Source organism: Somniosus microcephalus, unplaced genomic scaffold, assembly GCF_052327205.1.
Source record: "Somniosus microcephalus isolate GS21.2 unplaced genomic scaffold, FLI_Smic_1.0 unresolved_chr1, whole genome shotgun sequence".
NCBI lineage: Eukaryota > Metazoa > Chordata > Chondrichthyes > Squaliformes > Somniosidae > Somniosus > Somniosus microcephalus.
In genome coordinates this window covers 148,025,711-148,038,794 of record NW_028225179.1, presented here as the reverse complement: position 1 = coordinate 148,038,794, position 13,084 = coordinate 148,025,711, and the positions used below count along the sequence as shown (strand labels likewise).

Below are 13,084 nucleotides of genomic sequence, written 5' to 3'. Positions count from 1 at the left end.
CTATTGTGATATGGGGACAGTGCAGGAAAGTGGAGATAAGGTAGAAGATCAGCCGTGATCTTATTGAATGGTGGAGCAGGCTCGAGGGGCCAAGTGACCTACTCCTGCTCCTATTCCTTATGTTCTTATATTCTTGAGAAAGTGAGAAAGAGGAAAAAATAGTGAAAGAAAGGGGATTAAAAAAAAACAGACAGGAGAAGGAACGAGAGAGAAATACTGAGGTAGATTTTTGCCCGCGTTGCCCAGGGTTAAAGCATCACCCGGGCTGTGCGCAGAATGGAAAATCAACCGGGGGCGGGGGAATCGCACGCCCGGAACTGATCCCGCTCTATTGTAGCGCCACTTTAAATTAATGCAGGGAAATTCGGGGTAGGGGTGGGTGCGCAGGCGGGGCGAAGCCCTCTGTTACCCCACTGCCCAGTTTTGCTCTGCCCGGCTATTACGGTCAAAAAGATTTACCTCACAGATCGAAAGAGAGAAGAAAGGAGGGGGAAGGCAATTTTTTTTAAAAGGCAATAAAGGAAAGCAAGAGAAACAAAATCTGGTGCCGCTTGCTCGCTGCAAAGTGAAACCAAAATGCTGATTAGTGTGCGGTTTGTGGAAAGTCCAGTCAGCACTTGTGGGCGGAACTACCAGGGAGGTGAAGAAAACACAGAGTCACAGTAGCTGAGAGAGACGTTACACTGTGTGTGTGTGAGACTCACGGCCGTCACAACACTGTCACAGCAGCTGAGAGAGGAGTTACACTGTGTGTGTGTGTGCAGGACTCACGGGCATCACAAGGCAGGCTGAGACTGCAGCAGAATGTCTCGGTTGGGGAAGAGCGTGGACGGAGGCAGCAGGAGTCTGGCCCCTGTACTCTGCACGGTGCTGGTGACCTTGGCTCTGTCAGTACCCACCACCGCACTGCTAGTCATCTACTTCAGGTGTGGAAATCAGCCAAGCATCGCCCGCCAGGTAAGTTAAAGGAAAGAGAGAGAGAGAGAGCAGGCGATTGTATTAAAGTGTGCTCAACACATCAAAGGGGCAGTGTCTTTAGAAAAGAACTGCCGGCAGTACAATAATTGTGTTTGTGCACAATAATAATTTCTTAGAAATTACTTTTGGAAGGATGACCACTTAACTCTTTCTTAAGTCATTGGTGTGTCAGCTGTGGATCAGTGGATAGCACTCTTGTCTCCCAGTCAGAAGGTCGTGGGTTCATGTCCAGAGACTTGAGCCCATAATCCAGGCTGACATTCGCTCTGTCAGTACTGAGGGGGTGCTGCACTGTCGGAGGTGCCGTCTTTCGGCTAACATGTTAAACCGAGGCCCCGTCAGCCCCCTTGATTGGACGCAAAAGATCCCACGGCCACTATTTCCAACATCACTCAGACAGATGATCTGTCCATTTATCTCATTGCTGTTTGTGGGATTTTGCTGTGCGCCAATTGGCTGCTGTGTCACCTACATTACAACAGTGACCACACTTCAAAAGTCCTTCATCGGTTGTGTAGCGCTTTGGGATGGCCTGACGCTGTGAAAGGCACTATAGAAATGCACGTTCTGAAAGATCAATTTATCCGTTGCTGAACAGAATGGTCCTAAAATTCCGCCGGGGCTTTTCCCGTCAGAAATGGCCGCTGACGCCATCACTCCCAGGCTCCGGTGGTGTCCTGCAGACGCCACGGCGGGAGAATCCCTCAGAGAATTTCAGGGCCACTGTCCCTTGTGTGGCACAGAGTCAAACAGAGGAGGTAAAGGGTTCAGTCTCAGGCCTGTGCTGATCTCAGGAGGGGGGGTCAACGCTAAGAGCGTTTCAATTGAGCTCAGTGCCCCTGGGCTAGGAGCGCGAGGGGATGGGGTGGGGTGGGGAGAAGTAATCTGCTAGTGATCACTGTTCAGTGGAGCCCAGCTTGGAAGGGAAGGGCAGATTCTCCTCAACCCTTTACCCGGGGCAATTGGATCACCTGGGCAGAGCGAATCGACCGTGGGGGGAAGCGCACACCCATTCATTTAAAAGGACAGAAGATGGGCGGGGGTTTCGATTAGCGGGGTGCATTCCCTGGCACCCCCTGACCATCCCAGGAGCAGGGAACTCAACTTCTGTCTGTCTGCGAACTTCAGGTGAGAAAAGGTTCATGTAGTCGAATAGCTGGCTGCCACTTTTCGCTGTGCGCTGCTCACACAGACAGAACAGCCACTCGGGCGATGGGCTATGGAAGCCTCACCACCTTCCTGCCCCCACCCACCTCAACACCCCTACCCAGTACCTTCCATTGAATAATAGAGGAACTTGGATTTATATAAAGCAACTTTCAGCCAAAGAAAAGTCTCCTCATCTTCCCGCCTGGTTTTTTAGCCAATCACCTTAAATCTGTCCTTTAGTTACCGACCCTCCTGCCATTGGAAACAGTTTCTACTTATTGGATCCATTGGATCCCAAATTGGCTTAGTGGCAGGAGGCAGAGGGTGATGGTCAAAGATTGTTTTTGTGACTGGAAGCCTGTGTCCAGTGGTGTACCGCAGGGATCGGTGCTGGGTCCTTTGCTGTTTGTAGTGTACATTAATGATTTAGATATGAATGTGGGAGGTATGATCAGTAAGTTTGCAGATGACACGAAAATTGGTGGCATGGTAAATAGCGAGGAGGGAAGCCTCAGGCTACAGGACGATATAGACGGGTTGGTCAGATGGGCAGAACAGTGGCAAATGGAATTTAACACTGAAAAGTGTGAGATGATGCATTTTGGGAGGACTAACATAGAAACATAGAAACTAGGAGCAGGCCATTCGGCCCTTCGAGCCTGCTCCGCCATTCAACGAGATCATGGCTGATCATAACCCTAGCACCCGGTCCCTACACCGACAGCCATCCCACCCAAGCCCTATCCCCGTAACCCCACGTAGTTAATCCCCCCCTAACACTAAGGGCCAATTTTTTATCATGGCCAATCAACCTAACCCGCACATCTTTGGACTGTGGGAGGAAACCGGAGCACCCGGAGGAAACCCACGCAAACACGGGGAGAATGTGCAAACTCCACACAGACAGTCACCCGAGGCCGGATTTGAACCCGGGTCCCTGGCGCTGTGAGGCAACAGTGCTAACCACTATGCCACCGTGCTGCCCGGCAAGGGAAGGGAATACGCAATGAATGGTAGGTTCCTAGGAAGAACAGAGGATCAGAGGGACCTTGGTGTGCATGTACATAGATCTCTGAAGGCAGCAGGACTGGTAGATAAGGTGGTTAAAAAGGCATATGGGATACTTGCCTTCATTAGCCGAGGCATAGAATATAAGAGCAGGGAGGTTATGATGGAGCTGTACAGAACGCTAGTTAGGCCACAGCTGGAATACTGTGTGCAGTTCTGGTCGCCACACTATAGGAAGGATGTGATTGCTTTGGAGAGGGTGCAGAGGAGATTCACCAGGATGTTACCTGGGCTGGAGCGTTTCAGCTATGAAGAGAGACTGGACAGGCTGGGGTTGTTTTCCTTAGAGCAGAGAAGGCTGAGGGGGGACCTGATTGAGGTGTACAAAATTATGAGGGGCATAGATAGGTTAGATAGAAAGGAACGTTTCCCCATAGTAGAGGGGTCAATAACCAGGGGACATAGTTTCAAAGTAAGGGGCAGGAGGTTTAGAGGGGATTTGAGGAAAAAAAAATTCACCCAGAGGGTGGTTGGAATCTGGAACTCACTGCCTGAAAGGGTGGTACAGGTAGGAACCCTCACAACATTCAAAAAGCTTTGGATGAGCACTTGAAACGCCATGGCATACAAGGCTACGGACCAAGTGCTGGAAAATGGGATTAGAATAGACAGGGCTTGCTGGCCGCACGAACACGATGGGCTGAAGGGCCTCTTTCTGTGCTGTATAACTCTAGGACTCTGTTATTTACTCTATCAAAAGCCCTTCATGATTTTGAACGCCTCTATAAAATCTCCTCTTAAGCTTGTCTGCTCTGAGGAGAACAACCCCAGTTTCTGCAGTCTCTCTACGTAACTGATGTCCCTCATCCCTGGTACCATTCTACTAAATCTCCCCTGCACCCTCTCCAAGGCCTTGACATCCTTCCTAAAGTGCGGTGCCCAGAATTGAACACAATCCTCCAGCTGAGGCCCAACCAGCGTTTTATAAAGGTTTTGCATCACTTCCTTGCCTTTGTACTCAATGCCACTACTGATAAAGCCTTCTCAACTTATCCTACTACCTTCAAAGACTTGTGTAAGTGAACCACAAGGTTTCTCAGTTCCTGCAGCGTTGTACCATTTAGTTTCTATCAACAGACGGCCTCAATTGAGTAATCTGCTCGAGACGCCTCCGTTGTTTCTCTAGACTGGGCCAGTACCTCAGTGATGTCGCAAAATGAAACACAGCCCCCGGCAAACCACAGCCTTTGCTGCTCGGGGCGCCCGGGATTTGTGGCGTTGTACAGAGGTCGGAAACAGAAATCACAGAAAGCAGCATCAGCGCGATCAGAATTCTTTGATTTCTTTTTGTACAAGGAGGAGCTGACTCCGGCTCGAATCCTCCGACAGCTCCGTGTAAACAGTGCCGGACAAAATGGTACCACACTTTCAACATCACCTCCCAGTAGCTGAACACTGTCAACCTCGCGGAAAAGGCCAGACTGCCCGTCCCTCACCTGTTGGCGTGAAGTGCGACACGTTGGCGTAAATGAAAGAAATTGCATTTCCACAGCGCTTTTCACAAACTCAGGACATACCGAAGCTCTCTGAATTACTTTTTCGAAGTGTACTCACTGTTGTAATGTAGGAAACACAATTCGCGCACAGCAAGGTCCCACAAACAGCAATGTGATTATGACCATCTGGTTTATTTTGGTGTTGGTTGAAGGATAAATATTGGTCAGGACACCGGGGAGAACTCCGCTCCTCTTCTTCAAATAGTGCCCTGGGATCTTTTACACCCATCTAAGATGGGGCCTCGGTTTGACGTCTCATCCAAAAGACGGCACCTCCGACAGTGCAGCGCTCCCTCAGTACTGCAGCTCCAACAATGCAGCACTCCCTCAGTACTGCCCCTCTGACAGTGCAGTACTCCCTCAGTACTACCCCTCCGACAGTGCAGTGCTCCCTCAGTACTGCCGCTCCGACAGTGCAGAGCTCCCTCAGTACTGCCCCTCTGACAGTGAAATGCTCCCTCAGTACAGCCCCTCTGACAGTGCAGCACTCCCTCAGTACTACCCCTCCGACAGTGCAGTGCTCCCTCAGTACTGCCGCTCCGACAGTGAAATGCTCCCTCAGTACAGCCCCTCCGACAGTGCAGTGCTCCCTCAGTACAGCCCCTCCGACAGTGAAATGCTCCCTCAGTACTGCCCCTCTGACAGTGAAATGCTCCCTCAGTACAGCCCCTCCAACAGTGAAATGCTCCCTCAGTACAGCCCCTCCGACAGTGAAATGCTCCCTCAGTACAGCCCCTCCGACAGTGAAATGCTCCCTCAGTACAGCCCCTCCGACAGTGAAATGCTCCCTCAGTACAGCCCCTCCGACAGTGAAATGCTCCCTCAGTACAGCCCCTCCAACAGTGAAATGCTCCCTCAGTACAGCCCCTCTGACAGTGCACCGCTCCCTCAGTACAGCCCCTCCGACAGTGAAATGCTCCCTCAGTACAGCCCCTCCAACAGTGAAATGCTCCCTCAGTACAGCCCCTCCGACAGTGAAATGCTCCCTCAGTACTGCCCCTCTGACAGTGAAATGCTCCCTCAGTACAGCCCCTCCAACAGTGAAATGCTCCCTCAGTACAGCCCCTCCGACAGTGCAGTGCTCCCTCAGTACAGCCCCTCCGACAGTGAAATGCTCCCTCAGTACAGCCCCTCCGACAGTGAAATGCTCCCTCAGTACAGCCCCTCCGACAGTGAAATGCTCCCTCAGTACAGCCCCTCCGACAGTGAAATGCTCCCTCAGTACAGCCCCTCCAACAGTGAAATGCTCCCTCAGTGCAGCCCCTCCGACAGTGAAATGCTCCCTCAGTACTGCCCCTCTGACAGTGAAATGCTCCCTCAGTACTGACCCTCTGACAGTGAAATGCTCCCTCAGTGCAGCCCCTCCGACAGTGAAATGCTCCCTCAGTACTGCCCCTCCGACAGTGAAATGCAGCCTCAGTGCAGCCCCTCCGACAGTGCAGTGCTCCCTCAGTACAGCCCCTCCGACAGTGAAATGCTCCCTCAGTACTGCCCCTCTGACAGTGAAATGCTCCCTCAGTACAGCCCCTCCAACAGTGAAATGCTCCCTCAGTACAGCCCCTCCGACAGTGAAATGCTCCCTCAGTACAGCCCCTCCGACAGTGAAATGCTCCCTCAGTACAGCCCCTCCGACAGTGAAATGCTCCCTCAGTACAGCCCCTCCGACAGTGAAATGCTCCCTCAGTACAGCCCCTCCAACAGTGAAATGCTCCCTCAGTACAGCCCCTCTGACAGTGCACCGCTCCCTCAGTACAGCCCCTCCGACAGTGAAATGCTCCCTCAGTACAGCCCCTCCAACAGTGAAATGCTCCCTCAGTACAGCCCCTCCGACAGTGAAATGCTCCCTCAGTACTGCCCCTCTGACAGTGAAATGCTCCCTCAGTACAGCCCCTCCAACAGTGAAATGCTCCCTCAGTACAGCCCCTCCGACAGTGCAGTGCTCCCTCAGTACAGCCCCTCCGACAGTGAAATGCTCCCTCAGTACAGCCCCTCCGACAGTGAAATGCTCCCTCAGTACAGCCCCTCCGACAGTGAAATGCTCCCTCAGTACAGCCCCTCCGACAGTGAAATGCTCCCTCAGTACAGCCCCTCCAACAGTGAAATGCTCCCTCAGTGCAGCCCCTCCGACAGTGAAATGCTCCCTCAGTACTGCCCCTCTGACAGTGAAATGCTCCCTCAGTGCTGACCCTCTGACAGTGAAATGCTCCCTCAGTGCAGCCCCTCCGACAGTGAAATGCTCCCTCAGTACTGCCCCTCCGACAGTGAAATGCAGCCTCAGTGCAGCCCCTCCGACAGTGAAATGCTCCCTCAGTACTGCCCCTCTGACAGTGAAATGCTCCCTCAGTACAGCCCCTCTGACAGTGAAATGCTCCCTCAGTACTGCCCCTCTGACAGTGAAATGCTCCCTCAGTACTGCCCCTCTGACAGTGAAATGCTCCCTCAGTACTGCCCCTCTGACAGTGAAATGCTTCCTCAGTACTGACCCTCTGACAGTGCACCGCTCTCTCAGTACTGCCCCTCCGACAGCGAAATGCTCCCTCAGTACTGCCCCTCTGACAGTGAAATGCTCCCTCAGTACAGCCCCCCTGACAGTGCACCGCTCTCTCAGTACTGCCCCTCCGACAGTGAAATGCTCCCTCAGTACTGCCCCTCTGACTATGCAGCGCTCCCTCAGCACTGCCCCTCCGACAGCGAAATGCTCCCTCAGTACTGCCCCTCTGACAGTGAAATGCTCCCTCAGTACAGCCCCTCTGACAGTGAAATGCTCCCTCAGTACTGCCCCTCTGACAGTGAAATGCTCCCTCAGTACTGCCCCTCTGACAGTGAAATGCTTCCTCAGTACTGACCCTCTGACAGTGCACCGCTCTCTCAGTACTGCCCCTCCGACAGCGAAATGCTCCCTCAGTACTGCCCCTCTGACAGTGAAATGCTCCCTCAGTACAGCCCCCCTGACAGTGCACCGCTCTCTCAGTACTGCCCCTCCGACAGTGAAATGCTCCCTCAGTACAGCCCCTCCGACAGTGAAATGCTCCCTCAGTACAGCCCCTCCAACAGTGAAATGCTCCCTCAGTACAGCCCCTCTGACAGTGCACCGCTCCCTCAGTACAGCCCCTCCGACAGTGAAATGCTCCCTCAGTACAGCCCCTCCAACAGTGAAATGCTCCCTCAGTACAGCCCCTCCGACAGTGAAATGCTCCCTCAGTACTGCCCCTCTGACAGTGAAATGCTCCCTCAGTACAGCCCCTCCAACAGTGAAATGCTCCCTCAGTACAGCCCCTCCGACAGTGCAGTGCTCCCTCAGTACAGCCCCTCCGACAGTGAAATGCTCCCTCAGTACAGCCCCTCCGACAGTGAAATGCTCCCTCAGTACAGCCCCTCCGACAGTGAAATGCTCCCTCAGTACAGCCCCTCCGACAGTGAAATGCTCCCTCAGTACAGCCCCTCCAACAGTGAAATGCTCCCTCAGTGCAGCCCCTCCGACAGTGAAATGCTCCCTCAGTACTGCCCCTCTGACAGTGAAATGCTCCCTCAGTGCTGACCCTCTGACAGTGAAATGCTCCCTCAGTGCAGCCCCTCCGACAGTGAAATGCTCCCTCAGTACTGCCCCTCCGACAGTGAAATGCAGCCTCAGTGCAGCCCCTCCGACAGTGAAATGCTCCCTCAGTACTGCCCCTCTGACAGTGAAATGCTCCCTCAGTACAGCCCCTCTGACAGTGAAATGCTCCCTCAGTACTGCCCCTCTGACAGTGAAATGCTCCCTCAGTACAGCCCCTCTGACAGTGAAATGCTCCCTCAGTACTGCCCCTCTGACAGTGAAATGCTCCCTCAGTACTGCCCCTCTGACAGTGAAATGCTTCCTCAGTACTGACCCTCTGACAGTGCACCGCTCTCTCAGTACTGCCCCTCCGACAGCGAAATGCTCCCTCAGTACTGCCCCTCTGACAGTGAAATGCTCCCTCAGTACAGCCCCCCTGACAGTGCACCGCTCTCTCAGTACTGCCCCTCCGACAGTGAAATGCTCCCTCAGTACTGCCCCTCTGACTATGCAGCGCTCCCTCAGCACTGCAATGGGGATGGCGATCTAAATTATGTGCTCAAGTCTCTGGAGTGGGACTGGAACACAACCGTTTGACTCAGAAGCGAGAGCGGTGCCAACTGAGCCATGGCTCTCTATTTATTATGCGCCTGAAGGAACGTGGATTCTTTTCCAGTGAGGGCCATTTCATGTAATATTTGTAACCCTCGGCATCAACCTGCACGACACACAGTGGGATAGATCTTGACTTCATGTGATGGTGTCAAGCGGCTGATAGCGAGTCGAAGCCCGTTTCACATCTCCCCCCATTTCTATTTCCATTGAAGTCACATGGGGAGAGTTGTGAAGCGGGCTTCGACTCGCTTTAGCCAATCGCACACAGTCAAGATCTGCCCCAGTGTGTGTCGAAATTGTCCGATGTTCGTCTGTGCCAGATCGCGCAGAACGGCAAGCACATTCATGGTTGGCCACTTGTTATGTGACACCTGAGCTGTTGAGAACACAGAAATATCTCATCAAGGGACTCAGCTGACGTTAAGACGTACAACGTATTGTGGAACATTCGGCTGGTTACTCGGGAGCCTTGCTTCATTTGCGTATCTGGGGCAGCGAGAAACCAGGAACCCACGGTCCGGCAACGCCTCCATCTTAAAATTCTCATCCTTGTTTTCAAATCCCTCATGGCCTCGCCCCCTCCCTATCTCTATAATCTCCTCCAGCCCTACAACACTCCAATTTATCTGAGTCCCACAATTCTGGCCTCTTGCCCTTCCCTAATTTCCATTGCCCCACTATTAGCGGCGGTGCCTTCTGTTGCCTGGGCCCTAAACTCTGGAATTCCCTCCCTAAACCTCTCCGCCTCTCTCTCCTCCTATAAGATGCTCCTTAAAACCTACCTCTTTGACCAAGCTTTTGGTCGCCTGCTCTAATTTATCGTTATGTGACTCGATGTCAAATGATGTCTGATAATCGCTCCTGTGAAGCGCCCTGGGACGTTTTACTACATTAAAGGTGCTATATAAATGTTTGTTGTTATTGTTGTACTTTGTCTACGGAAGGGGTGCTGCATGGCCTTATCATGCTCCAAGCTCTTACATCAGATAAGACAGCCACCGCAGAGCCTCACGCTGAACTTAGGTGTGAACTGTTCACACCAGATTGTGCGCAACCTCTTCCTGGCATATCACATTCAGCCCATCAAGCCATCCACTTCCATAGACAAAGAGCAACAAGAGCAGCAAACAGCTCTTCCTGTGGCTCAGTGGGTAGCACTCTCACTTTTGAGTCAGAAGGTCGTGGGTTCAAGTCCCATGCCAGAGGCTTGAGCACAAAAATCTAGGCTGGCACTCACAGTGCAGCACTGAGGGAGTGCTGCACTGTCGGAGGCGCTGTCTTTCGGATGAGATGTTAAACCGAAGCCCCATCTGCCCCCCTCGGGTGAATGCAAAAGATTCCGCGGCCACTATTTCGAGGAAGTTCTGTCCAATATTAATCTCTCAATCAACATCCCTAAAAACAGTTTGTCTGGTCCTTTATCGCATTGCTGTTTGTGGGAGCTTGCTGTGTACAAATTGGCTGCTGCCTTTCCTACATTACAACAGTGATCACATTTCACATGTATTTCATTGGCTGCAAAGCGCTTTGGGACGTCCTGGGGTTGTGAAAGGCACTACAGAAATGCAAGTCTTTCCTTTAATGTTGCACGGCCGTGTTTCTCAATCAGTAAAGTTGGCGGTACGTGGTACTGCGCTCTGGTGGAGCCTCAAGGATGGCTCGCTGCACCGCCGAGTGACTGGGAGACAACTCCGGGCAGTGTTTGAGCTTCAGCAGTTTCTGACGACTTCTAAGATGGAGGGAAAGTCCCTCCTCAATCGCTAACACAGCCAGGGTTTCCCTCTTGCTCTTTGCTAACTCTTACAGCAGAAGCCCTGTGATAACAAAAGAGCTCCGCAATGTCGCGGGGACCAATTGCCACTCCAGAAACTTGAGCCCGTAATTCAGGCTGATACTCCCAGTCTGGTACTGAGGGAGCTTCCGCTGCACTGTCGGAGGTGCCGTCTACCAGATGACACGTTAAACCGCGGCACCGTCTGCTCTCTCAGTTCGACACAAAAGATCCCAAGACCACTATTTTGAAGAAAAGCAGGGGGGGTTCTCCCCGGTGTTCCGGGACAACATTTATCCCTCACCCAACATCATTAAAAAGCAGAAGATCTGGTCATTATCACGTTGCTGTTTGTGGGAGCTTGCTGTGCGCAAATTGGCTGCCGCGTTTCCCACATTACAACAGTGACCACACTTCAAGAAGTACCTCGTTGGCTGTAAAGTGCTTCGGGACATCCTGAGGTTATGAAAGGTGCTGTATAAATGCAAGTCTTTCTTCGTTTCAAATCAGAGTTAAGTCAACACTAAACTTTGACCCTTCGAAAGCAGGCCAAAGCATGGCCAAACTCTGGCCAAATCAGAAGAGAATCACTGCAGATATCAATCACCTTCACTCAATTGGGAAGCGGCGAGTGGAATTTCCTTTCCTCAACCCCATGAGGTTTACTTTCCATATCCATTTCCCCAACACGCTGGGTAGTGGGGGACGGGGGGGGGAAGTGGAAGAGACAATGCCCTACATTGTAATCACGGTCTGCACAGAGCGGCTCCAATCCTTTCTTAAGAAAACCTCTTGTGGTTTGGTACTGATGGAGTTAAAAGCAAGATGCCCGCGATAAAGCCTGACAAACAACAAGTGGGGACTTGCAACAGCTTCAGAGTGAGCTCCCGCACCTTGCACCACGCCCATGCACATTTAGCCTCGAGCACTGCAGATCAGAACTGTTCCTGCGAAGATTGTGGTCTTGGTTTACCATCTCCTCCCGCTTGCTGAGACACTGTGACCTACATTGCTGGGCATTCTGCAGATCCGTATTCTTGCTCGAAGAAGTACAGCAGTGGACAAGGTGGCATCTGTGACTTCTGACTGCAAATTACTCCTCCGCAAGCACAATGGAGGAGACTTGTGACAGGCTCAGTTCTCATTAAACAAACTGGCTCATTAACATTTGTGGTAACCCATTAGGTATTTCTGAAAAGGCATTACAAATAGATTTTCGCAGTAGGATAGCATAGTAAATAACATACCGTCCTTTCCCCCTCTGGGACTGGGTGGTGCAGTAGGTCAGACACTGTCCTTTCCCCCTCTGGGACTGGGTGGTGCAGTGGGTCAGACACTGCCATTTCCCGCTCTGGGACTGGGTGGTGCAGTGGGTCAGACACTGTCCTTTCACCCTCTGGGAATGGGTGGTGCAGTGGGTCAGACACTGTCCTTTCCCCCTCTGGGACTGGGTGGTGCAGTGGGTCAGACACTGTCCTTTCCCCCTCTGGGACTGGGCGGTGCAGTGGGTCAGACACTGTCCTTTCCCCCTCTGGGACTGGGTGGTGCAGTGGGTCAGACACTGTCCTTTCCCCCTCTGGGACTGGGTGGTGCAGTGGGTCAGACACTGTCCTTTCCCCCTCTGGGACTGGGTGGTGCAGTGGGTCAAACACTGTCCTTCACCCCTCTGTGACTGGGTGGTGCAGTGGGTCAGACACTGTCCTTTCCCCCTCTGGGACTGGGTGGTGCAGTGGGTCAGACACTGTCATTTCACCCTCTGGGACTGGGTGGTGCAATGGGTCAGACACTGTCCTTTCCCCCTCTGGGACTGGGTGGTGCAGTGGGTCAGACACTGTCCTTTCCCCCTCTGGGACTGGGTGGTGCAGTGGGTCAGACACTGTCCTTTCCCCCTCTGGGACTGGGTGGTGCTGTGGGTCAGACACTGTCCTTTCCCCCTCTGGGACTGTGTGGTGCAGTGGGTCAGACACTGTCCTTTCCCCCTCTGGGACTGGGTGGTGCAGTGGGTCAGACACTGTCCTTTCCCCCTCTGGGACTGGGTGGTGCAGTGGGTCAGACACTGTCCTTTCCCCCTCTGGGACTGGGTGGTGCATTGGGTCAGACACTGTCATAGAACGATAGGAACAGGAAGAAGCCATTCAACCCCTTGAGCCTGTCTGACATTCAGTTAGACCATGGCTGATCTGCACCTCAACTCCATTTACCCGCCTCTGCTCCATATACCTTGATACCCTCACCTAACAAAAATCTATCAACTTCAGTCTTGAAAGCTTCCATTGACCCCCCAGCCTCAACGTCTTTTTGGGGGAGGGAGTTCCAGATTTCCATGAACCTTTGTGTGAAAAATTGCTTCCTGATTTCACTCCTGAGTGGGCTTAGTCCAATTGTAAGATTCTGCTCCCTAGTCCTGGACGCCCCCACCAGGGAAAAGAGTTTCTCCTGATCATATCTATCTGATCGATTCCCTCGATCACC

The 13,084-nt window shown here is 52.6% G+C and overlaps 1 protein-coding gene across 1 annotated transcript in view; it reads left to right on the top strand.

Annotated features, from left to right (window-relative positions):
- Positions 1–662: 662 nt before the first annotated feature.
- The window catches only part of LOC147096227 (lymphotoxin-beta-like), a 43,177-nt gene continuing 30,755 nt past the window's right edge, over positions 663–13,084 (top strand). Inside the window, exon 1 of the mRNA XM_085975077.1 lies at positions 663–957. Within this exon, the coding sequence (XP_085831203.1) occupies positions 805–957 (153 nt within the window). The 5' untranslated portion in view covers positions 663–804. The remainder of the gene's footprint in view (positions 958–13,084) is intronic.